This window comes from Leptopilina boulardi, unplaced genomic scaffold (genome assembly GCF_019393585.1).
Source record: "Leptopilina boulardi isolate dan_hultmark-lab unplaced genomic scaffold, ZJU_Lbou_2.1 LbouV2_179, whole genome shotgun sequence".
NCBI classification, from domain to species: Eukaryota; Metazoa; Arthropoda; class Insecta; order Hymenoptera; family Figitidae; genus Leptopilina; species Leptopilina boulardi.
In genome coordinates, this window is record NW_026137728.1 from 1,341,125 (window position 1) to 1,368,349 (window position 27,225).

The 27,225-nt window shown below is 23.7% G+C and overlaps 1 protein-coding gene across 2 annotated transcripts; it reads right to left on the reverse strand.

The window, feature by feature from the left end:
• Positions 1–27,225, reverse strand: LOC127277745 (AP2-associated protein kinase 1). Of its 2 annotated transcripts, none has more exons than XM_051299081.1 (13): positions 26,860–27,225; positions 23,262–23,377; positions 21,450–21,583; positions 21,151–21,262; positions 20,818–21,021; positions 20,489–20,592; positions 20,258–20,390; positions 18,872–19,508; positions 17,704–18,040; positions 11,957–12,086; positions 10,458–10,707; positions 10,068–10,115; positions 1–2,490 (listed from the first exon to the last, which is right to left on the reverse strand). In XM_051299081.1, exons 1-13 carry the CDS (start codon positions 26,972–26,974, stop codon positions 656–658), a joined length of 4,155 nt encoding a protein of 1,384 aa, XP_051155038.1. In that variant the 5' UTR covers positions 26,975–27,225; the 3' UTR covers positions 1–655. The 2 variants fall into 2 exon arrangements, with proteins under 2 accessions (XP_051155038.1, XP_051155037.1); XM_051299080.1 differs by having other exon boundaries at positions 11,948–12,086.

Consider the following 27,225-nt stretch of genomic DNA (forward strand, 5'->3'; position numbering starts at 1 on the left):
AAGGTAAAGAAAACAAAGAAATTTACTGCTCAGGAAGTAAGCACTTAGACTGTTAGCACTTACAAGACTCAAACAAATAAACAGATAACTAAAAAGTATATGGTGCTATCAGTAAAACAGGCATCATTTCTGTCTTTGCGTGTTTACATTTATACTGAAAAATCGTTTACCTATTTAAAAAATATTTTTAATTAAGATTTTTATTTAAAAATACGAAAATTTGAAGTTAAATTAACTTTTATTTTGACCAGTCTGTTCGATTCATTCTTTAAATTAAAATTGTTTAATAAAAATTCGTTCGAAAAAAAATTTCGTCAAACAATTGCGTTATATTAAAATTGAGTTTAATAAATAAATATAATAATTAATTAAAATTTTCAATTTAAAGAATTTTATTAGAAAAAAATATTTTTTAAACGAATTTTCAATTTTCAATTCGTTTTGAAATCGAATTTAAATGCTAATTCAAAAAATAATGAATAATTAATAAAATTTTTTAAAATAAAAATTCTATTTAATGATTTTTATGGGATAATCGTAAAATCTCCCTTCGTCTCTTGAATATTTTTTAAAATTTGAATTTCTTACATCTACCTCCAGATAAAACACCTGCGTACCTTCGAATAACTTGATCCAGTTTCCCACTAACGTGCCCTCAAGTAAATGGATTACTTCTTCTTTTTAAAGAGCCAAACCTCTTTTCAGGCTCGCGTATCACTTCAAATGGCGTCAATGTCGTTCCCACGTGTCTCTCATTATTCTCATCACTGGGAAAATCTTCAAAACTCATATTACTAACGCCAGCAACAGCAGCGGCAACAGCTGGACTTTTTTTACCTTTCGGTGTTTTATTTTTATAACTTGCACCTTTATTTTTATGTGAAATTTTCACTGGCAACACATTAATCATATCACTACGATTTTCATTAATCAAATGATATTTTGACTTGTCCAATTTAGAAGATTTATCCTTTTTAAATTTCGGTGAATCATCATCCATGACTAGTGGTTCAGGTGACATTGGTGAAACAATAGCTGAATTTATCATATCCGTAGCTCTTGAAACACTATTTGTCGCTTGTATTGTAATACGTGTCGCGTGTTGCTCCATTTGTCGTGAATAATCATATTGTCCAGAATTTGTCGATTTTACACTTGACGATAAAATCGATGTCAATGCATTGTCAACAAAATTTGGTGATTGCGAGAGTGGCAATGAATTTGGTCTCTCTTGAAGATTCATATTTAGTGTTGTTAGCTCATCAAAGGGAATTGAACCAAATAAATCTTTTGACTCATCTGTTTTTACAGTAACAATACCAAATTTCGATGTTGATGTTATCATATTGTTTCGTGAAAAATCGGGAAAAAATTGTTGCTTTATTGGAACTGGATTTGAAATGAGAATTTGTGTACCATCATCATAATTTTGATTAAATGGATTTGGTTTTTGATTAAAGGAAAATTCACCTGAAAATGGTGACGAGCCAAATAAATCTTTTTCATGATTTTCATTTTCTTTAGATGGAAAATCAGAATTTATGAAATTATCACCAATATCGACCAATGTACCGGAAACAATTGGTGAACTTGTTATTGGTGTAACGAGATTTGATGTATTCGGTGAATTTGTTAATTGATTTTTAACAATACTTTCACGACTACAGCTACTTTTTCTCGAACTACTTGATCTTGGAAATGGAGCAAGGGCAAAGACATCTTCTTCAATTCGCCAGATGCCATTTTTTAATGATTTCGTATTTTCCCCATCGTCCGATGAGCTGTTGTCATGATTCATCAATGATTTCACTCGATATTGATGACCAACAAATGGATCACCGTGAATTTGTTCGGGTTTTGCCTCGGGATCAAGTTCATCGTCAAGTAAAAGTGGTTTCTCACCGTACTGATGACCAACGACAGGATCTGAAACAATTGTTGGCAATTGTTCTCGATGATGATGATGATGACGTCGCGATCTTTTTAAACGATGATCGTCCTCGTGCGTTGCAACTGATTCACATTCAGCGTGATAAGCTGAACTTCCACACGTTCGTACACTTTCGGAAATTGTTTCATCAATTTTTTCCCTCTCATCCTCATTGTCACCATTGCAATCCTCGTCGTTCATTGCTTTTAAATCCGATGCCGAACCAATAGAATCGTCTGATTCATATTCAACTGGAGGATTATTAACATCGTGATTTGTTTCTTTTTTTCGTCGTGTCAAAACACCTTTCATTCGTCGTCTCTTTTTTTTTGTTCGATCAACATTTCGTTGAGCTATTTCCTTATCGCTGTCGTCACTTGACACTTCATCGGCGTTGAAGGCGAGTTTTTCATATTTTGAACGATCTTCCATTGGAGCTTTTACAAATGGAGGCGAGACGGGACTAGATTCGGCAATTAATGACGCTTCGTCATCGACGCCGGCATTTTCCGCTTCTGGACTCCAGTGAGTGAATATTTTTCCCCTTGGCTCATTCATTCCTGCACAAAAAAAAAAAAAATAAATAAATTATATTTTCAATTAGAATTTTTTTCTATTTTTAAGATAACGAAATATGAAGCAAGAGAAAATTTTTTCCCCGCAATTGTGACGAAAAAAAATTTTTTAAACAGAAAAAAAACGAATTTTTTCAATTTGAAATTTTGGTTTCTTTTTTAATATCCAGAAATATGAAACAATTTTTTTATCTCAATTATAATAAAACCTTTTGAATTTAAGGCTCTTTATGGTTGTCAATTTTGTTTTCTGACAATATTAAATATTTAAAATTGTAAATTGAAAAACAATAATAAATAAATGTAATATTTTTTTAAATAATAAAACTCGATCAAAAACTAAAAATTTAAACTTCTATCGCAATTTTTATTATTTTTCATTGCTGATTTTTTGATACACTTTTTTCATGATTCTGAACAATCGATCATGTGGATTTGGAAAAAAATTCAATTTTTTCAAAAAATAAAATTTCTGAAAAATAAAAAACTGTAAAATTGTTAAAAATTACATTTTTTCATTTTTCATAGTGAAATTTCAAATTCTAAAAAAATTAAAAAAAAATTGTTACCCCCAAACAAAACCAATTATTTAAATTTTATCAATTATTTCTTAAAAATTCAATTTTTTCCACAATTTTTGTTATTTTTTATTAATAATTTTTTTGTAGGCTTTTTTTCATGATTTTGAACAATCTTTCGTATGGATTTTGAAAAAATGTTAATATTTTAAAAAAATAAAATTTCTAAAAAGGTAAAAAAAAATTTTTTTCTTTAATTTTGATACTTTACAATAATTATTTAGATTCCAAATAATGACAGAAAAAAATTAAAAACCCCTTAACAACATTAATTTCGATGAGTTGAAATTTTACCGGTACCTCCCATAAAAAAGAAAATACACTGAAAAAAAATAGTATTGAATGAAGAAAACCTATGTACTTGATAGTATTTTATACCAATATTTTCTTGATCCAAGAAAATTTACTTCAAACTAATAAAAATTTCTTGGATCAAGAAAATATTGGTATAAAATACAGTCAAGTACATAGGTTTTCTTGACTCAATACTATTTTTTTTTTAAGTGTATTTATGACGAGTCAAATGTTTTTTCAAATTGGAAATTTTGATTCCTTTTTTAATATCCAGAAATATGGAGAAATTTTTTTTTTATTACAATGGTTTTAAAAAGATAAAATTATGATGAATTTTAGTAGATGATAGAAAAGTGCAGGCTTCGAAGCGTAATATGAGACTAAGAAAAGTATGGAAAAGTATCATTTTTAAAAAAAAAAAACTATCTATTGTTAAATTTCGATTAACTTTTTATTTTTGGCACAACGATAGGAGCGTATGATTATTCCATAAAAATGATTTTTCACATAAATTTTTATTTTACAAAATAGCATTTAATACAGAATTTTTTTTTAAACGAATGTTTACTCAACGGAATTTTCAAAGTACCAAATTTTTATTTCACAAAATTTCTCTTTACCCAACTGTTTCAATTATTTTTAAAATTTGTATCTAAAATTCTTTGCTAAATTCATAATATTTTAATCCAATTATTCAAAAATTCAATTTTAAATAAAACATTTTTTAATTAAAAATTCTCTAAAATTCAATTAATATTTGAAACTTTGTTAATAATTTTCCAGCAATTCTAATTTACAAAAATTTTAATTCAAAATCTCTTAAAATTCAATTATTAAAAATTTTGATTCACATTTTTTGTTGAAATAATTATTTCTAATAACTTTAATCAAAATCTTGGCATTTCAATTATTTAAAACATTTTTCAATTCAAAATACTCTAAAATTCAATTATTGTTTGAATTTCGGTTAAATTAGAATTATTAAAAAAAAAACGGTTGAGTAAAGAGAAATTTTGTAAAATAAAAATTCTGTGAAATAAAAATTTGCCAAATTAAAAATTCTATTGAGTAAAAAGGTCGTTTAAAAAGAAATTATATTAAATGCTATTTTGAAAAATGAAAATTTGTGTAAAAATAATTATATAAAGTAGTTCACACAGTCAATAATAAATCATCAACTTGGCGAGCATTTAGGAATCAAAAAATTTCGCTAACATTTAAAATACTTAAATTCTGTAATTTTAAAAATTATTTTTTTAAAAAAGTAGAATTTAGTGGCTTTTGGCCAAAATTAATAGTAAAAAAGTAGCATTGTTGAGAAAAAAATATCAAAAAAGTAAAAAAAAAGTGTCACTTCGAAGCCTGAAAGTGTAAAAAAAATAAAAATTAGAAAACCCGTTTATACTTACCTAAATAGAATAATAATAATAATAATAATTTAATAATAAAATCGAGTGCAATTATCACTTTCATTCATAGAAATCAGTGCACGGAAATTAGAAGTTTTCACTAAATTGACCAATTTCAGAATTATAGAAATAAATAAATAGAATCTAAAGTAAAAGAATATTTACAAGTCAGAAAATAGAAATAAATGATACAATTTTTTTTTTTTTTTATTTTAGAAGGATTAGGAAATGTCTGATTAGGTCTGTTGCAGTTCTCGGTGTAATGTGAAACAAAAAGGAAGCACAATTTTTCGACAAATATTATTCATCTCTAAAAAATCTTCGGGCACGTCACAAATTTTATAGTTTCATTTTTTTTTCTCTTTTGTTAAAACTAGATATTTTTTCTTTTTTAAATTATAGTGTGTTAGTACCGCCACCACCTTGTCTGGAACAGTTCTAATCAGATTTTGGAGGATTAAGGATCTTTATGAAAACGCAGTAATCCCAAAGCAAAAAGAAAAAAATTTACCAAAATTAATCTAAAGTGACAAAAAATATTTGCCTGTAACAAAAATTCAATGGACATTCAGCAATTAAAAAAAAAAAAATTCAAAATCTTAACATAAAATGAATTCAATAAAAAAAATTCCCTTTTTCTTTATATTTAGAAAATAATATTTTTTAAACTAATTGAAAAACTTTTGTCTTTTTTTTTTTGAATAAAATTATAATTTTTCCCATAAATTGAAAATAATTTGTCGCGATCGAAAACTTCAATAAAAAAAATTAAAATAAACTAAATAATTTATACTTTAATTTTCTCATTGAAATAAATTATTTTTAATTTATTTTATCTAATTTTCTCATTGAAGATTTCGATAATAAAAATTTGTCAGGATTTCTGCGTTTTTTTTTTTTTTCAAAAAAATGTCCGTGAGCAGAAAAAACAAGACTTTTTTTATGCTAATATATAGATATTTTTATTGCTGTAAACATTATTCATTATACACAGCAATGTATATATATATATATACGAAAAATTATGTAACCCATCGCATTGCTCGTAATATATATTCTGTAAAACAATTTTTCACTCTTTCTTTTCTTTTCATTTTTTTTTATATTATATTTTATACAGCGATTTAAAGATAAAATAAGCATGCTTTGTCCACTGGTTTTTTTTTCATTTTTAAAAGACAATCGCATTATTGTTATTATTTTTTTTTCTCCATTGATATTAATTTTCGGAAACAAATATATATTATTGTTATTTTTTTTAAGTATTATAATAATTAATTATTATTATAGACATCGGAGATGGGAAGCAATGAGGGACGAGGATGAAAATCCAGTTTTTTTTGCAGATTAGACTGACATATATATATATATAGAGAGAGAGAGATTAAATTTTTTTAACCTTCCAAACTCATTAGGATGTTCCAGACAGTGGACAGATGAATTATTAATATTTTTTGTTATTTTTTAAAAGATCGCTCATTTCGACAATAAAACTTTTTCTATACAATTCGTTGACTTTTTTTTTTTTTGTTTTTTTTAAGTCATCGAAGACATTTTAAAGAGGCGATCAATTTTCTATTCCTTTTTTTTTTGTTTCTTTTAATAATTATTATTAGAGTGCCAATTAACATTAGTGCCATTGTAATTAAATATTTACAGAGTTATATGTGAACAAGCAAACAAACCAACATTCTGCCCAATCACTTCCTCAAAAAGAAGATTTCAAGTTTATCGAGAGTTTTCTAGTTTTAAAAGTGCTTTTTGATTTTTTTTTTTTTTTTTCATTTTACATATTGTAGAAAAAAATTTATTTTATTCAAATAATAATTGGTTAGTTGACTATTATCAAAATAAATATTTATTTGATTCAAATAATAATAATTTGGTAACTAAATATTTATTTTGTATTAAATAATTATTATTTGAGTCAATTAAATCGTATTTGTTTCAAATACAGAAATTATCAGTTCAAATAAAATTTATTTAATTCAAAAAAAAAAAAATTATTTGGTTCAAGTCAATATTTATTTGAAAATAGTCAAGTAACCGATTAAATAAAATAATTTTTTTCCTTGCAAAATCAAATTTTTTCAAAACAATAAAAGATTTTTTTTTTAATAATAACGAAAAAAAATTGATTTATTTACATTACTAATTAATTACCATGTAATTATTAATCAAATCAATAAATTAGAATTTAAGAAGAAAAAAAAATTGAAAATATCAGTTTAGAAAGTCTCGTAAATTTTTTAATCAACCATTTATAAGTCACCATGCACATCACATTATTTGCGAGGAAAGAAGATAATCGGGTTTTTCATGAAAAATAGATTCGATTTTTTTTTTCCCCGAAGGACATGCTAATTTACATTCACAATATTATTAATTTTTTTTAGAAAGGAGATCACAATTATAATAAGAGTATAAGTTCTACCCGCGAGGTCAACAGATATACACGAAAAAATTGTTGATTTTTTATTTCGCCGAAATTGGAAGGCAGATAACCAGCTATCGCGATTTTCAGTAATTTTTTTTTTTTTTTTACACTAAATATTTATAATATTTATATATAGTCACATCTGTGCCTTTAAAATTTATATTTATAGAAAATTTCAATAAAAATTCAATCGAAATTTGATAATTCAAAAAAAAGACAACTAAAAATTTACTTAAACAAAAAAAATAATTTTTTTTTTTTATTGAAAGAAAATAATTTAAATTTATTTAATTTACATTTAACGAGAAAATAAAGAGATATTTAAACAAATATATTTAAAAAAATTGAATATTAATTAATTTGTTAATGAATAATATTACATTTATTTATAATTATTATTGAAATTTTGAAATAAAATTTGGAAATTTTTACTTCAAAAGAATAATTTAAACTAAAACCAAAAAAAAACGAGAAAAAAATGTAAATTTATTTGTACAAAATAATTTAATAGAATTTTTAGAAAAAATTGAAACTCCTTTTTTTAAAAAAAGGATCAAATTTCGATTAAATTGGTAACGATTTTTTTTTTAATTAGAAATTGTGCAGAAAAGTTAATTTTTTAAAATAGAGTGCTCGATTTATGAAGAAAGAAAGCTTGTTTATTTTTTGTTGTCATTGCGAATTATTAGAGAGAAATTGAACTAGAACCGATTTTGTTATCGGCGTTTGTGCTTTTAGCGAAATTAAGTCAAAAAAGCTAAGCTTGAAATTTGAAAAAAAAAAAGATTTTTTTCGCAGTAATATACATTTTTAAACTACATATATATACACTAAAAGTATTTTTTTTTTTTAGTAGAATTAAAAGTAAATTCTTCTCACTTAACCATATTTATCAATCATAAAATTCATATGTTATTTATATATTTATATATGTATATCTCACATTACATCTAATCGCACCATTCCATAATTTTTGTTAATTTCTCATAATTCAGCAAACAATTCCATTTTTTTTTCTTTTTTACAGTCAAAAAACTTTCGACTATTTACAATAATCGACTTTTTTAATTTAATTTTCTATTCAATTATAATAATAGAAAATTTTCGTCGATAGTGTCTTTCAAAGTATTGCCCTTTTTTTTTACAATAAAAACTAATTACAATTTACTGATTTTCTGTTCCTTTCTTTCTTTTTTATTATAGTTTTACTTTTTGTTCTTTTTTTAAACTGTAAATTGGATTTTAAATTCGATGTTTCAAAAATGTGTGATTTATCGCATTCTACAAAGGTGGAAACATATATTTTATATATATATTTTATATATAGAATAGAAAAAGAATTTCTCTATGGGATGATTGAGCATAAAAATATAACTGAGCAAAATTTAATCACAGAAATATCCTCAAAAACACCCATATATATTATATATATATATATTTTTTTTTTTATTTTTAAACTATTGTATCGTCTATATAGGTATTTGTTCGTCTAATAAAAATATCTTGGTGTTTATCTTAAAGTTAAAACTGATTCAATTTATAATCTCAAAATGTCGACTCTTTGGTTCTTGTTATATTATACAATTCAATTTTCTCAAGCGTTTATGTTAAAATTTGATTCTTTTTTTTTTTGAATTTCTTTTCTTTTAAATCATTCACCAAAAAAATTGGGGATTTTTAAGCTCTGTAACTTTCATTTTCAGATTGTTCTTTTTTTTTCTCTTTATCACCATAATAAATTAGAAATGAAAATTTTAAATCTTTCTGTCAAATGAAATTCTTTTTTAAATTTATATACGTTTAATATATATATATACATTTATTTTTAATTAATTTTAATTAATTTTAATTTATTTGTACATTTCTAAATATTATTTTAAAAATAATTAAAATATTGCAAGAGTAATTTTGATTATGTTACAAAAAAAAAAGAAAAACAATTAAATATAAGAAAAAGTTAAAATCAAAAACCTATTTTTGATAAAGCCGACACTTTGAAATGTCTTTTTTTTCTAAAACTGGAAGTGTTCGATTATACTAAATTAAAAACAAACAAAAAAATAATAATAACAAATAAATTCAAACAAAACAAATTGAATCTTTAAAAAAAACTTTTTCTTAAAAAATCTTTCTCCTCTTTTTTGAGAAAAAAAAAAAAAAAAGTTTAATAAGATTATTCTTTAAAAATCATCCGTTAAACATTTATTTCAAGGTAAAAGTTAAATGTAAATTAATTTTTAATCATTTACAGATAACAATCTAAAGACTAGATTCATGAAATCTGAATTAATTATAAAATGATAATCATAACTTTCAAATGAAATTAATCGGAAATTGATTATTTCATTAATAAACAAAAAATTGATTATTCTTTTTTTGATCAATGGAATGATACAAAAAAAAATAGTTTAAAAAATTGGGAATTATTTTGTTTTTATTACAGAAAATAAAAAAAGGAAAAATAAAAATTCTCAGGTTTACCGACAATTTTTCTCATATAGAAAAATCTCACTGGTCCTATTTTTCATATATTTTTTTTTTTTTTTGAGAGAAATTTCAAATGAAAATTCATTGCGTATTAATGGGACTAGATTGTGACTTGTTTTTTTTTTTTCTTTCATTTCATATAGCCTACACGATTATTATTATTCGAATTGCTTTTTTAAGCGGCGAAAGTTATTTTAAATATATTTAGTCAATACCCTGATTAAGTCTCCAGAATTCTTTTCTTTTATACATATAAATGACTATTGTAGCGTTTTAGCAACTTAAAAGAAAAAAGAGAGAGAAGAGTATTTTTTTTTTTTTTAAAGTAGAGAATGAAATAAAAATCTCATGCATTACCTCCAGCAATTGCGGTCGCCTTTGATCCCAGTTTATTCTTTTTGCTTGCTGAAATAAATAATAAAATTACTTTAAGACCAAAACAAAAAAAAAAGAAAAAAATTGAATAAAATTTAATACATATCTTTCAAAAAAAAGAAAATATATTTCAGTTTTAGATAAAACTATTTAGCAATAAAATAGCAAATTGGAAAATTTCAAAAATTGAAAATACGAAAAAATGATTTTACTAATTTATTATTTTTTTTTTAAATAGTTACGTAGGTAGAAAAAAAAATGATAAATTAATTAAATAATTTTTTTCGAAATTGGTTGGAAAAATAAAAATAAAACGAAAGAAATGAAAAATACTAAATAAAATAATGAAAATAAATAAATTTCTATACTGACCAGGTAAACTGAATGGAGCCGATTCAAAAGGGTCCTCGGGCACTTCCGTGTATGACATAACTAAACTTTCACGACTTTTAACACCACTGATACTGCTATTGCTTCCTCTTCTAATTTTATCAAATTCAGCACCAAAAATATGATCCTCTGTTAGTTGACTAAAGGGTTGAGCATCTTCAAATGGATTCCAAGCTGCTACATCTGCACTAAGTGATCGACTTTCCATACCTGTGACACTTGAAAGCTCCCCCTGAAGATAAGCAGATTTATTGAAGAAAAAAATGGTCTATTTATCATCCGAAAAAAAAGAACTAACATCTACAATTAAAAAAACGCGATATTACAAATATATTATACAAATTTTCAATAAGAATTATTTTTCCAATTTTTATAAGAAATTGGAATTTCATAATAAATAATTAACATTTATTATTTAAGATTGATCAGAGTTAATAAAAAATGTTTATTATAATTTTCCCTCACATTTAGTTAAAATTTGAAAATAAAACTTGATTTTAAAAAAACAAGGTTTTTAAAAATTAGTTTAGTATTAAAAAGTACAGGAAAAATCATTAATTCCTCTTTGAAAATTAAAATTTATTAAAAGTATTATTTAATTTTTGTTATTTTATTATTTTAATAGTAATCTTTGGATTAATGTCTATTTTTATATTATTTACAATTTAAAAGTTTGTTGTTTAAAAACCAGAAAAAAATTTGCTGCCTCGATCATTAAAAAATATAATAAAAGTTAAATAGATTCTACATTTCTAAGATCTACTTCTACAAAATGATTCTAAATTCCTAAGTGCAGTGCGAAAATGGTCAACTAAACGGAATAATTCGTTTTTTAAATTTAATTTTATAATTTTTCATTTTTTTAAATCACACAGAAAGTAAAAAATTATTGTAAATATTAAAAATAAAGATAATTTAAAAAACAATTTGAATGAAATAAAAAATTTTTCTTTTAAATTTAAAAATATTAGATTTAAAATCAACAATAAATAGAAATATTTCACAAGAAGAAAAAAATACAATTAATTATAAAAATAATAAGTATATACCTAATTATTATAAATATAATAAGTATAATTTTAAAGAAATTTTATATAAAAAAAAGGATTTATCTATAATAATAATATTTATTTATTGTTTTTAATTATTAGATATTTTATCCAAAAATTTACTGAAATTCAAATTCAATTAAACATTGAAATTTATTTAATTTTTTTGTTTGTAAAAGAGTAAATTTTTTAATGAACTTAAATTTTGTTTTGTTCTTTTTAATTTAGACAAGACTTTTTTTTTTAAGTAAACAAAGAAATTTTATCTTCAAAACGAAAAATAGAATAGAAATAGAATTTATTCATGTGAAACGGATTTCTATTGACTGATAATCATTAAATCATAAATTTGTTCACTCTGAGTATCCAATTAAGAAATTATATTAAGGAAACAAAGGAAAAATGGTGCTCTCTATTACTTACAACACGTACATGCGAAGCACTAGCACCAATTCCTGGTTTTATTTCCATTGGCACATCTGGTGTCAAAGAATCGTCCTGTCGAGGTTTAACAGAAGCCTCATAAGGAGCCAAAAATTGCGAAGTTTCATTCGCGAATACTCTGCGAAAATTTCATTTTTACAATGTTTCATTTCTAATATATTTTTTTTTTTTAATTACAACTAAATTTTAATTTATATGCTTTTTGTTATTAACCGTCTAATTATAAATAATTTATTAATCAAAAAGGCCTAGATACGGTTTTAAAGATGTATATGATGTATTCCATGCCAAAGTGTAAGTCCATCTGCAATTGCTACTCCCATTTTTTTTTTAGTACTAATTGAGACTAGCTTCCATGATTTTTTTCAAATATTTTTAGCAAAGCCGTTTTCGAGGTATAAAATTTTGAAAATTGGAGAATTTTCATGACTTTTAATTTAATTTAATCCTTAAAAATGCATCAATTTTAAAAGTCTTTTTTTCAAAATGTGTGTTTTTAAACGTACTTTTCAAAAAAAAATCGAAAATTTTTTTTAAGGGTATGTGGGTAAAGGACGTTTTTTTGTGGTTTGAAACTTTCTCTGAAATAAAAAATGATTGCAGGTTAAAATTTTGGAGAAATGATTTTGTTCGGTACAAGGAATCTCGCTGTTCTACTTATTTACCATAATTTAACGCAAAAATAATACAAATAAAGCAATAAATAGTAAAATAATGTGTTTTATCATAGTTCGTTTAGCGGCCACTCGCTCGAATTGGCGCTGTTTACTGGAGCACTGACACACTCAAGCAACGTCTGTGTATGCACCGCCATCTTTGTTTTCATTTTCGTTTAAAAATGACACTTTTTAAACTTAATTTTTTAATAATTTAACTCAAAATTATGTATTTTTCGGAGAACAGCGAGATTCTTTGTACCCTAATCTATCATCCTTCAAAATTTTAGACAAAAATCTTTTCTTATTTTAGAGTGAAATGTATACTACCAAAACACATTTTCCCATACTAGGTCACGTGGGAGGTTCCCACATACTCTTAAATGATATTACTATCAAATTTTTGAGTTTTAATGATAAAAAGTCATTTTTCTCATTTGACGTACTGATCGATTTTTTCAAATTTTTTTCAAAAAAACTACTTCTTTTTACGAAACTTTTAAGCTCAGGCCGATATAGGGCAAACAATTTTTACAATATTTTCGGAAATTTTCAAAAAAATTTGAATTTTGAATTTTTTAAAAATATTTTTGGTTTTTTTTTATACTACGTACTTTTATGTATTTTGATGCGCTGATTACAAAAACCATAGTAACAATACCCAAAAATTTGATTTTTATGGTGAAAACCATAAAAAAAGTACCAAAATTTATGGTTTTTTTCGTTTTTTGGGTAAAAAATGCATAAGATATAAAAAATGTATTTTAATAAGTTCTATAACTTTTGTTTGAAAGTTTTGTTTTTTAATTTTGCATATTTTACCCAAAAAACGAAAAAAACCATAAATTTTGGAACTTTTTTTTTATGGTTTTTACCATAAAAATCAAATTTTTGGGTATTGTTACTACGGTTTTCGTACATAGAGCATAAAAATACATAAAAGTACGTAGTATAAAAAAAATCAAAAATATTTTTAAAAAATTCAAAATTTAAATTTTTTTGAAAATTTCCGAAAATATTGTAAAAATCGTTTGCCCATTATCGGCCTAGGCTTAAAAGTTTCGTAAAAAGTAGTTTTTTGCAAAAATTTTGAAAAAAATCGATCAGTACGTCAAATGAGAAAAATGACTTTTTATCATTAAAACTAAAAAATTTGATAGTAAAAAAAAAATTGATAGTAATATCATTTAAAAAAAATTTCGTTTTTTTTTTGAAAAGTACGTTTAAAAACCCATATTTTGAAAAAAACGACTTTTAAAATTGATGATTTTTAAGGAAGTTATGAGTATTCAAAAATTAAAAGTCATGAAAATTCTCCAATTTTCAAAATTCCATAACTCGAAAACGGCTTTGCTAAAAATATTTGAAAAAATTCATGGAAGCTAGTCTCAATTAGTACTAAAAAAAATCGGAGATGCAATTGCAGATGGACTTACACTTTGGCATGGAATACATCATATATATATATTTTTTTAAAATTCCTAACTAGTTTCGAACATTATTATTCCTCATCAGGGGATATAATATATAAATTTTACAAAAATTATCATCCAATAATTGGAAAAAAAATATATAGAAAGATTTCAAAAAGAATTAATATATTTTTTAAAAATCTGTAAATAAAATCAATAATTAAAGGGCGCCTACTTTATAGAAAGTCAAAAAATGTGTAAATTTCAGGAATTTTTTTCTGAAACGCATTGAAATAAATTGATACGAGTTATTTTGTAGATGTTTTCTTATATATTTAAACCTACGAAATATAATTTTTTTATTAAAAAAAAAAAAAATAAAATTTAAGGCCATGTGGGAAATACCCACGTGACACCCATGCAAAAAACATGGTATTGTATTACCAAGTTTTTTCTAAAATGGTAAAGAATTTTTGGTTGAAATTTGTAAAATTTGTTTAGAGAATAGCATTCAGAATGGCGCCAATTCGAGTTAGAAGCCGCTCAAAGAAATAAAAAAAAACCAATTAACTCCACTATTAATTACTTCTTTTAAATTATTTCGCATTCAATTATAGTAAATAAGTAGAACAGCCCAATTCCTTTAACCCTTTTTTATCATTCCTCAAAATTTCTTCTCATTTACGAGAATACTTGGAACTACCAAAAAGTGACTTTATCTCACATGGCCTTAATAATAAAATAAACGTCTCGCTGCTGAAATTTTCCCATTGCGTTCAATCTATGGTCCACAATTCTTATCAAAAACAAAAAAAAAACAACATTTTTTCTTCAATCGTACATTAGTGCCTTCTGTATGAAAAAAATTTTTTTTTATTCGAATTTAACATTCTGGTTTAAGAAAAAGTAAGTTTTTTTTGGCGAAAAGTAAAATTTTTTTTTAGTCACGTATAATTTTTAATTTTCACTTTCTATCGAAATCTTTTAATTCATACAGAAGGCAATAATGTACAATCGAAGAAAAATTTTTGTTTTTGATAAGAATTGTGGACCCTAGATTGGACGCAATAGAAAAATTTCAGGAGCGAGGCGTTATATATATGACATTTTAGATTATTAAATTTTTTTTTTTTAACGAAAAAATTATATTTCAAAGGCTTAAATATATAAGAAGTTTAAGGTTATGTTTAAATAGTATACGTTAAAAAGTAAAGAAAAACAGAAATTTCTTACCCTTTTAAATAAATAAATATTATTTTCCAAAGAAAAAAAAACTGTTTTTAAAAGATAAATAAAATTAAAACTCTTGAACACTTAATTTATTCTATAAATTTTGTAGAAACACATTTTTTATATAAACGTGCTTCTAGAAATAGAAAAATTTGTCATGGAGGTTGGGTTCAGCAGAATTGCCAATGACCCTACCTAAACGCTACTGCGCTTGCGCTACGTCAACTCTCTTATAAAGGTTATTCAAGTTGGGTGGGGGAAAGCCAAGATGGTTGCTTGCTGGTGCACCTATCAGCCTATCAGCATTCATTCCCACGAAAAATTTCGTGGCTTTCCCCCACCCAACTTGAATAACCTTATAGGTTGAAAAAAGCGCGCTCATATAAAATGCTTAAAAATAAGAAAACCAATAAAAAAATATTTTCACTACTTAATTTATTTTTTTTGTTAATTATATTGCTGCCTAATAAAAAAATACTAACTTTCTTAATATACTTAAGTATATAATAATAATAATTTTATTATATTTATATCATTATTGTAATTATTTTTTAAATAAAATATTTATAATCTATTATTATTATTATTATCATCAGTATAATATTTATTAATTAATTAATATATTATTTATTATTATTATGAATATTTTCAATAAATTATTATTAATTAATTATCTATGAATGTATTACATCTATATATTTCAAAAAAATTAATCGAATTTTTGTAAAAATATATATGTATATATCATGGATAATTAATTAATAATAATAATTTAATGATAATAATAACAAAAATAAATAATATATTATATAATTAATTAATAAATATTAAATTGATAATAATAATAATAGATTATATATTTTATAAATAAATAATAACAATAATGATATAAATATAATAAAATTATTAATATCCTATTATTATTATTATTTTTTACATACTTAAGTACAATTAAGTAAATTAATATTTTTTTTATTAGGAAGCAATATAATTAACAAAAAAAATAAATTCAATAGTGAAAATATTTTTATATTGCTTTATTAACGTTTTCTTATTATTAAGCATTTTATATAAGCGCGCTTTTTTCGACCTATGAGAGAGTTTTGTAATTAATACTATTAGTATTGTTTTTTATATAGAACTATTTGCAGATTTTTTCTTTTCCAGTTATTAGTTTCAATATGTAAAATATTAATGTTATCAAAATGAAAAGAATGTTTCTTATCAAACTCTTTGAAAATTGGAAAAACATAATTTTTAAAATTTTTAGAGTTTGTAAAAATTAGTTTAAAATTGTAATGTTTAAAAATATCAAATAAGATTTCATCAAAATTTTAAATATATTATACCTCTATATGAAATCTTTCTATTTAACAGATCGATCGGATATCTATTAAGTAGTAAAGTCTCTTTGACAATATCTAGATATTCAAGATGAAATTGTTGATTTGACAATTTTATTTTATTGGCAATTATTAATTAATTAAAATTATTTGTACTATTCCAATTCTAATTTAACCGAATTTTAATTTAGCAGAATTCGAATTTTAATAGAAATTTAAGTGCTACGAATTTTTAAATACTAGAATTTCCAATTCGCCGAATATTAATTTGTCCACATTTTTATTTGTACGAATTATTATTTGATAGAATTCTTAAAATGCCGAATTTTCATTTATCCAAAATTGCAAATGGCCAAACAAATAATCAACAGAAAGAGATTTTAGTGCTGTTTTTAAAATTTACCAATCACGATTTTCTTGATAATTTCTAATTGATCAATTATAAAAATCGCACCGAAATCTTTCTGATGATGATTGTATATTCGGTAATTTCTAATTTCGGACAAATGAAGATTTAGGCTAATTAGAAATTTTTACATTTTAAAATTCGAATCAAAATTCTGTTGAATGAGAATTATGCTTAATTAAAATTCAGTTAAATTAGAATTCTTTTAAATAAAAAGTTGAGTGAAATAAAAATTCTGCCATACTTTTAGTTTGGTAAAAATTTTAAGTAAAAATTCGTTTAAAAAGAAATTCTGTTAAAAGCTAATTCGAAAAATGAAAATTCGTCTAAAAAACAAATTATATCTAATAAAATTATACCATATAAAATTAGGGCACATAATAATTAGGTTAAATAAACATTAGGAGAAATAAATTTTTGGTTATAGAAACTTTTTGTTAATTAAAGTTTTGAAGAAAATAAATTGTAGTGATTCAAAATTCTAGTCAATAAAAATTGATAAAAGAAACATTTGGTGAAATAATTTTTAAATAATTAATCATTTTAAGTAATAAAAATTTTTAAAAAAGAAATTTTAAATTTTAAATATAAATTAATTTTAAAAATACAAAGTTATATTTTTTAAGATATTTTTTATTAAATTAAATTAAATTTTTATTATTATATATTTATTAAATGTTTTACTCACTTATTGAATGCACTTGTGTCGCTAACATTTCTCCGATGTCTCGATGAGATTAAAGTTGGACTATCAGGCGGCGAATTACTTGAATTAATATTCTGACTTAAACTTTCGGTTTTAACAGAAACAGGCTTTGGTAAAATGGGAGGTGTCATTGTGCTCGTTAATTTATTCGGTGTTAATTTTGTCGTTAATTGTGCACTTCCAAGTAACGACGTTGGACCGGAATTTGTTAAATTGCCGAGGGTAATTTTTGTTATTCCTGGCTTTGGAGCAACGGGAGGTGGAATTTTTGTTGGCGGTGGCATTGATCGAGCATCATCTTTAAATGGATCCGGATAACCTGAAAATTCACAAATTTTTCACGGTTTCTTAAATTAACATTTTTTAATTTAAAAGAAAAAATTTAATTCAATAAAATTAATTAAATCCAAAATAATTATTAATTATTAATTATTAATTACAATTTTATCATTATTCAAGATTTGAATATTAAAAAATTTTCAGTGATAAACAAATTTGAATAATTTAAAACTTAAATTCATTAAAATTTGTACAAATTAAAATTCGGTTAATTTTAAAGTTAAATTAATTAAAATTTTGGATAAATTAAAATTCGGTTAATTTTAAGTTTCGATCGATTGAATTTACATTTAATAAAATAAAAAATTAATAAATTTTTAACCAATAAAAATTAGAATTAATTGAAAATTGAATGACTTGAAATTTAAATTTAAATTTGGATCGTTTAAAATTTGAATTGAAGAAAATTTAATTTAATTAAAATTTGGATGGATTAAAATTTCAACAGATTCAAATTTGGATAAATTAAATTGATTAAAATGAATTTAAATTTAGATCCATTACAATTTTAATCAATAAAAGCTTCAGCTCATTTAAATTTACATTTTATTGAAATTTATCATAAAAAATTTTTTAAATCGATGAAATTTTTTTTTGATAAATTCAAGCTTGGATCAATTGAATCATTTATAGAGAAAATGAAAATCTGTAATTCTATTTTCTTTAAAGTAATAAAAGTTCAGGAATGTTAAAAAAAAAAAAATTCTTTCGAAGTGAAAAAAAAAGTTTTTAAAAGAAAATTCACGACTTTCAAGGATCGCTGAAGACGAACATGTTAAAAAATAAAAATAAGAAAAAATTTTCTTTTTACCTGAAGAAGGAAAGAGAGCTTCAAGATTGTCGTCATTCGATTTAGCCTCAAGTGGTTTAGCATCAAAATAAAATGTATTCTTCTCCTGAACCGTAACGGGCGATTGTTGAGTTAATGGCGAATGACTTATCAATGGACTTTGCGATTGACTAAAAGAAGTCTGCGCTGAATTTTGACCAAAACTAGTGACATTTTGACTCGGTGATGTGAGATGTGGCGAGACTTGTGAGAATGTCGATGATTGCGCTGACAATTGTAATGTTTGCTGCTGCTGCTGTTGTTGTTGTTGTTGTTGTTGTGAATTGACAGAAATATTCTGTACACTTGACGATGCAACAAACGCTTGCGGTGTATTTATTGGCGTTATTTGTTGATTAATTTGTATATAAGACACAGAATTTCCCGACGATGGTAATTGATTGCCCTGACCGGAAATTTGCGCCACAATTTGTCCACTAAGACTAATTGGACCTGAGGTGACACCTTGGCCTTTTGGTCGTTGCCGTGGCGTCACCGATGTTCCTTCCACCGCTGTGACGAGTGTTGGTTTTGTGATTTTTATCGATGACGAACGCTTAACGCATTCGGATTCCATTGGCGCTGATGGTAAATTTTCCATCGTTGGCGTTGAAACTTTCTGCAAAAGAAAAAAATGGTGAGTTTTTTTTTTTTTTTTCTAAAAAAGGGGAGACAAAAAATAAAACAACAAATTAGAAAAAAAAACAAAGTAGAATAGAGTTAATTTTCAAAATAAATAATTAAATTTCAAATATTCTTTTTTTTTATCTTTGGAAAATTTTTCTTTTTCAAGAAAAAAAATGAAAAGTAAATTGTCAAAGTGATAATAATTGTTTTCGATATGTTAAAGTTATCATTGTGGGGGTTTTTTTTTTTTTTTAATTTTCATTGAAAGAAATGATAAATGTCGCGTCACTTGCACGCGTTTATAAATCAGTACAAACACGAATACAAAAGACTGAGAAGGTCAGAAATGCTCTGGCTATTGTCACAACTGCGTTACTACTTTAATATTGATTTTTAATGGTTACCGTTATTAGATCTTAATGAAGAAAGTATTTATGTACTATATATAGTTAAAGCAACAGCGCAGTTAAATGCTTTGCAATAATAAATCTACAATAACAATTGTTTATTCACTATTAATTTAGCCTTTTATTTTTTTATGTAATCACAAATTGTTTTTTTTTTAACACTATTTCAATTAATAGAATAAAATTTAAAAAAATCAATTTTCTTCAAACAAATATTTACAATTAAATTTTTAAAAATAAAAAAAATATTTATTTTACACTAAAAATATGATTAATTGAAATATTAATTAAAAATGTGGAAATTCAAAAATTAAAACATTGATAATTTACTTACATGTAAATTTTGGACTGGGCATTCCTTGCCTTGAAGTTGAAAGGCAATAACTGAAACTTGATAAATATCAGGTCGCAAATCTGGATCAGGTTCAAGCATATAGCGAATTAACGAATGTAGTCCTCGACTATATCTAAAAAAAAAATTAATTTTTCTTTACTCTAAAGAAAAATTCTTTCGATTCCTATTAATTTTAAGCCTTAAGAAAAAAAAAATTAATAATCCACAAACCTTGAATTATCGGGAATTGAAAAATTTCCCGATTGTATGGCAAGTGTACTTTCACCAAATGGTAGTGTAAAAAAGCACAGCTTATAAAGTAAACAGCCCAACGCCTTAAAAAAAATAAATAAATATATTTAAAACCAAATTGAAATGAAGTTAAAAACAATTGTTTTATTAGCAAAAAATACAACAACAAAAAAAAACAATTAATAACTGTGAAGTAGAACAATTTTTTTTCTAAATTATTAAAAGAAAATTAATTTGTATTAATTAATTAATTAATTAAAAAAATTAACAAAAATAAAATTATAAATGAAATTATATTTCTCACTAACCCAAATATCTGCTTTGGTAGTAATTGCCTTTCCACAATACATGTCCACCATTTCAGGAGCACGATAACTTAAAGTTGTGTATTTTTTAATTTCTTCCTCAACAGTCGATGCCCCTTGAACATTTGGATTGAGAGTTTTACCCGTAGCCGAACCAAAATCACACAAAACATAATTCCCAGTTTCAGCTAATAGTATATTTTCCACCTAAAAATTTATTATTATTATTATTCCTTTGTTTATCAATTATTATTATTATTTTCAATACAATGTTAGAAAATATTTTTCTTTTTTAAATTATACAATAACTTCTTTTTTTTTTTTTTATTTACTAACCTTGAGATCCCTATGAACAATGGGCGTTTGACAATGATGTAAACGAGAAACAGCCTCGCAAACATCACAAAATATTTGAAGCACTTCTGATTCCGTGAAACCAGTTTGTAATCTACAAAAAAATTTTTAAATGTTTTCTTATTATCAAAAAAAAAAAACAAACTGACAAATTTTTCAATATAAAAATAAAAAATTGGTTCATTTTTTGTTTATTATATTAATATGAATCTGAAAAATGTTTTCTCTTTATTTAATTCAAAAATGGACATTTAATAAAACAAATGGAAAATATTAAATACCTGCTATTCATCATTTGGAGAACTTGAGATTTGCAAAACGGCATCAAGAGCAGAAGTTCGTGAACTCCACCTCCTGTGTGACTAATACTGCTGTCCACATATCCTATGATGTTTTTGTGACCACTCAGGTTACTCTAGAATACAAAAGCAAAATTATTAATCTTCAATGATTTCAATTTCAGAGTGGACACCACTGGAAAAAATTTTTATGTGCCTGAAGTTTTGAACGTTCAAATGAACAAAATCATTTTTTTTTATTTATAAATTTTTTTTTAATATACTGCAGCAATGAAAAATTAAAAAGAACATTAAATATTTAATAAATTATTACAAAATTTCATTTTGAATTCAGAAAGCAATATTTTATAATAAAATTTGAAATTAAAAAAGTAGTTAATAAATTTTTCGCTCATTTAAACGTTCAAAACTTTAGGCACATAATTTTTTCAATTCCCCACTGATGTTAAAAAAACTTTCAGTGATAAAAAATTTTTTCATAAAATTTAATTAATTGTAATAGAAATCAATTTGAAATTAGAAAAATGCTTTTTCTTACACTATATTTCACTCTTTTTTTCCACAAAAACAAAGATCATAAATTAAAACATAAATCAATTAAAATTTTGATAATATAAAACTAAAGTCAATTAAAATTTAGACAAATTGAAATTCGGATAATTTAAAACTAAAATTCATTAAAATTAGTGTAAATTAAAATTCAGATAATTTGAAACTTAAATTAATTAATTATAAATAATTGAATTTATCACTCGGTTTTCTTTCTTTAAATTAATTAAAATTTGGATAATTTTAAACTAAACTCAATTAAAATTTTGGACAAATTAAAAGTCGGATAATTTAAAACTTAAATAAATTAAAATTTGTACTATAATTGAAATTCGGATAATTTGAAAATTAATTCAATTAAAATTTGTATATTTTTAAATTAATTTCAATTAAAATTCGGATAATTTAAAACTTAAATATTAATTAAAATTTGTACAAATTAAAATTCGGTTAATTTGAAACTTAAATCAATTAATTTTTAGGTATAGATTGAAATTTTGTTAATTTTTAATTTCGATAGATTAAATTTACATTTGATTGAAATTTCGTTAATTTTATATTTCAATCGATTGTATTTGCATTTGATAAAATTAAAATCAATAAATTTTTGACAAATAAAAATTAGAATTGATCTAAAGTTGGATCACCTGAAATTAAAATTTAGTTCAATTTGAAATTTGAAATCGATTAAAGTTTGAATCGAATAAAATTTATTTAAATTTAAATTTCGATGAATTAAAATTTGAACAGATTCAAAAAATAAATTGAATTTTAGATATTCACTAAATTGATGATTGATTATTATAGAATGAGATTGAATTTAAATTTCGATCTATTAGAATTTTAATCAATAAATGCTTCAAATTATTTAAATTTAATTGAAACTTGGATCAATTGAATTATTTTTATATAGAGAAGATGAAATTCTGCAATTTTGTCTTCTTTAAATTTAATATAAGTTCAGGTATGTGAAAAAAAAATCTTTTTAAACTAATAAATTATTTTTCAACATTTCTGAGCTTCAATCAATATTTTTACAATTATCAATTATTTTTATCAATTATTTTTTTAAATATTACATCTGAAAATTAATCGAATTACAAGAAAGCTAAAAAAAGGTAAGAAATTATAAAACTAAATGAAGCAGGTGACATAAGACAATAAATGCCACACTCCGAGGCTTGAAATTTGAATTACACTTTTTTTAATTACCTATATTATTTTTCTATTTTAGAATATACGTACCGCGATTTGTATCTCTCTTTTGCAAACATTGAGATCATGTTCGTTGTTGACATACATACGTTTAAGGGCATATCGACCACCTGAGGATTTAACTAGGAAGACTACGGCAAATCCACCTGAAAAATTCATTTTTAACATTGATTAATAAATAATTAATTGGAAAATTAAAAAATTTTCAAAAGAAGATAAAAATTTTTTAATAACAAAAAAAAAAGCAATTAATTATGTCAATTTAATTTTGATATTAAAACTATATTCTAAAACGCACTTAACGATGTCGTAATCAAATTCGTCCTTGATTTTTTAATTCATTCGGGAAAAGAAAAATGCTCTTTTTAATTAGTAAATGAAAAAAAAGCATTCAAAATTAATTTCATTAATTATTATTTTTGTCAATTAAATTTTTTTTTATTGGTTAAATTAATGATCTTACAATTAGTAATTAAAAATAATTTTAACTGACTGAAATTTATTTACTCAATTATTATTTTATATTTATAAATTTAAAATAAAAAAATAATATTCAAATTGTAATCTAATTACTTGACTTTATAATATTAATTATTAAATATTTTGTAGGCACTTAATTATGAATTAACTACTACTATTAATGTTATTAATAAATATAATTATTAATATTTTTCTACTTTACTAATTTTTCGAAATAATAACTTTTATTATTTAATTTATCACTCATAGAATTAATAAATAATTGATGATAAAATAATAAACAAATTAAATATGTACAACTAAAAAAAATAAAAGAAAAATAATAAGAAGACAATACGTGAGGAAATAACAAATTCTCATGAGTTTAAAAATTGGAAATTTTTCTCCGGCACTATATATATATATGTATAGTTTTATTTTCCCTATATATACATAACTCTCAAGTCTTGAAATATTGATTTTGACTATCCAGAGATGTAGAAATTTTTATAAAAATAATATTTCACTTGAAACATAAAGTAGATATTTATTATAAATATATAAAATAACTAAGTTAAAGAAACCTTTCACCGCAATTTTTCTTCTTGGTAAATTTACCTTCTGCCTATTATATATATATATATAGATGAACTTTCTAATTATTTCACGAATGAATGAATATCTGAGAAAATCAATTTTAATAAGTGATCAATATTTCATATCCATGGAAACTGAAATAATTACTCATCACAGAATTCGTTTTTATCGCGATAGTTTGTAAACTTTTTAAAGTTTAATTTAAAAGTTTAAAGCGTTTATAGGATGCATAAAATAACCTTAAATAAAAATTTTTTTTTAGATAATCTCATATATGATAATATAAAAAATGTAATTTTATTATACTTTTAATATTATTCTGTCAAATTCTGAAAATTGGAAAAGAGTTAAAAGTTATTGAAACAATAAAATTTTTATTTACTTTTTGTTGACACGATTGAGACTGCAGCTTGAAGTTGTTTACAAATTACCCAGGAGTACCAAATAAAGAGCACTTAATAGTCATTTGTCAGGGTTGAGTAATTAAAAACTTCAAAACATTCTATTTTTCAAAAACAAATACAAAATAGTATTATAAATTTATAATTAAAATATACTGAATTTTATAAAAAAAAATCCTAATTTCGAAAATCGGATGAAACTCAAAAATGGTGATTTTCAATTTGAATCGTAGAGAAATTTCCTAACCTTGTATTTTTGATTTCATTACATGATTGTATTTGCAGACAACTTCAAGACGTGATTCCTTTTTTTTATAAAACCTTATTTATTATTATTATTATTTTAATTCAATAGTAATACTTAAATGATTATAACGATGCAATCATTGAAAGAGTTTGTTATCTCACGCGATAAATTATGACCACAAAGAAGATGATTTGTTATCATTTTAAAGAATCGATATTAAGTAATATCGATTTGTTCAACTACTGCTTCACTAACATACATGTAGGTGGGAAATTTTTTTTTTAAAAAAATAGATACGACTTGTCAACTTGTTAAATCAATTGTGTCAGATAATATGATAAGAAAATAATAAAGTGTGATACACAGATTATTAAGATAATATTTTTGAACTTAAAACAAATAAATAAATAGATTAAAAAGAATAATTGCTTAATTTAGTGGGTTCTCTCGACACTCTGCTGAGTATTAGTTTTGTGTCATGAGTCACTTTACTGAATTCTCCATTTATTATCATGTATTATACATTAGACTTAAATTTTCATATAATAGAATCAACAAAACAATAATATACTTGTCTCGAGTGTCGATAATCCAAAAGGAACGACAGAAACAAAAATCAATGACATTCTTTTTTTTATGAAACTTTTTTATTCACTTTTTTTTCCACGAAAAAAGTAAACACTATTTAGCAAAAAAAAAAAAAAAGAAATTTAATTTGACAAAAATAATCGATCTCAAGAAACAATTATTTCTCACAATAAAAAATGCGGACAAATATTTTTTTTTTGTGTTCAAGGCCGTAAATAAATTAATAAAAGATATATACGCAAAAAAAAAGAAAGAATTTAATTAAAGATTCCTACAGTTCCTGAATTCCAAACACGATAAATAAGATGAGAATTTTATTTATTATCAAAGATTGAGGAAATTTTTATTCCCACGAGCGATTATTTAGAAAATATTTTTTTATTATTAATTTTATTTATTTATTTATTTATTTATTTACATGTAAACGGGCTTACAAAGAAAGAAAAATTAGCCCTTTCGTACCGAAGTACTAAGAATAATGAAACATAAAATATAATGTTTCTTAAAAACCGAATAACAAAAATAACTATAACTAGGTAGCGTTGTTATTACTATCAAAAAGAAAAAGTTTGCGCAAAGACATTGTGAAATTACTTAGCGAAGAGTTAAAAAAATCCAAATTGTTACAATATAAGTTTGCCTCTTCGGACAAAATTTTACCAAAACTTTTTTTTTCAACGCAATTTATCGATTGACTAACCAACTTAATCTGCGCAATAATAAATTCTTTAAATTGATCAGCTGCTCTAAAAAGCAAACAAAACAAAAAAAAAAAAAAAAAGATAACACCCCATGAGAACTAATTTTTTATTATAAAGTGAATCAAAAGCGCAAGATAACCTATAAAAGATAACTTAGGCTTAAAAAAAACAATTTGCAATGTTATTTTTCACATTTATCAAATAAACAAAAAATAAAAATTGTAGGAAATAAACTCGAAATTGCTGAATTAAAATTAAGAAACACAAAAAGAAAATTGTATGAAAAGAAATTAAAATGTGGTAAATTTGGTACAACACTTACTCAAAAATAGAAAATTGCAAAAAAAATTTACGAAATTTTTCATAAATTCAATATATAGAAATGATTTTGATGAAAATTTTCAATTTCGAGAATATTTTTTATTTTTAAAAAATAAGAGGTGGTAAAAATGAATATTCATCGGAAAAACGCAGTTAACGAAGGGGGTTGACGTTTTTAATTTAATATTATAACGGAAAAGATCTTACAGGATCAAAGATGGACGAGGGGTGTCTGGGGGGAAAAGCGGGGAGGGTGTTATAAGTACGCGAAAAAAAAAAAGAAAAAAAAAACGGAGAATCTGATTTTACTTTACCTTCTGCAAGAACTTCCTCGACGGTCACTGTATGTCGTCCAACAACGAACACCTTTCCCAAATAACCGCTGGGCTCTTTCGACGTGTTGTCGATTTTTGAGAATAATTTCTTCATTTTGGCACACGTCCTCGGCCCTCCCAATATCAAAGTGGCTTGACATAAGGTCTTATCGCCTGATTTTCACTAATTTATGTTTGACCGTTCAATTAAAAATAGAGTTGAAACGGTGTAAAAATTAACCACCTCTCAAAATGATGTATTTCACAATATTAACTGCGTTTAAATACAACCAAGAGAAATCAATTGTATCATGATAACATAGAGAAAAACGTATATTCAGCCAGCCGACATTTTCAGGCTGCGCA

What these genes read in the sequence shown, in the direction of transcription:
- LOC127277745 (XM_051299080.1), bottom strand. Translation starts at nt 26,974, where the DNA reads ATGAAGAAATTATTCTCAAAAATCGACAACACGTCGAAAGAGCCCAGC. An exon ending in CTCCAAATGATGAATAGCAG is followed by an intron (nt 21,263 to 21,449) that starts GTATTTAATATT and finishes ATTTTTTTGTAG; the next exon opens with ATTACAAACTGGTTTCACGG. An exon ending in GGCTCCATTCAGTTTACCTG is followed by an intron (nt 10,116 to 10,457) that starts GTCAGTATAGAA and finishes TATTTATTTCAG; the next exon opens with CAAGCAAAAAGAATAAACTG.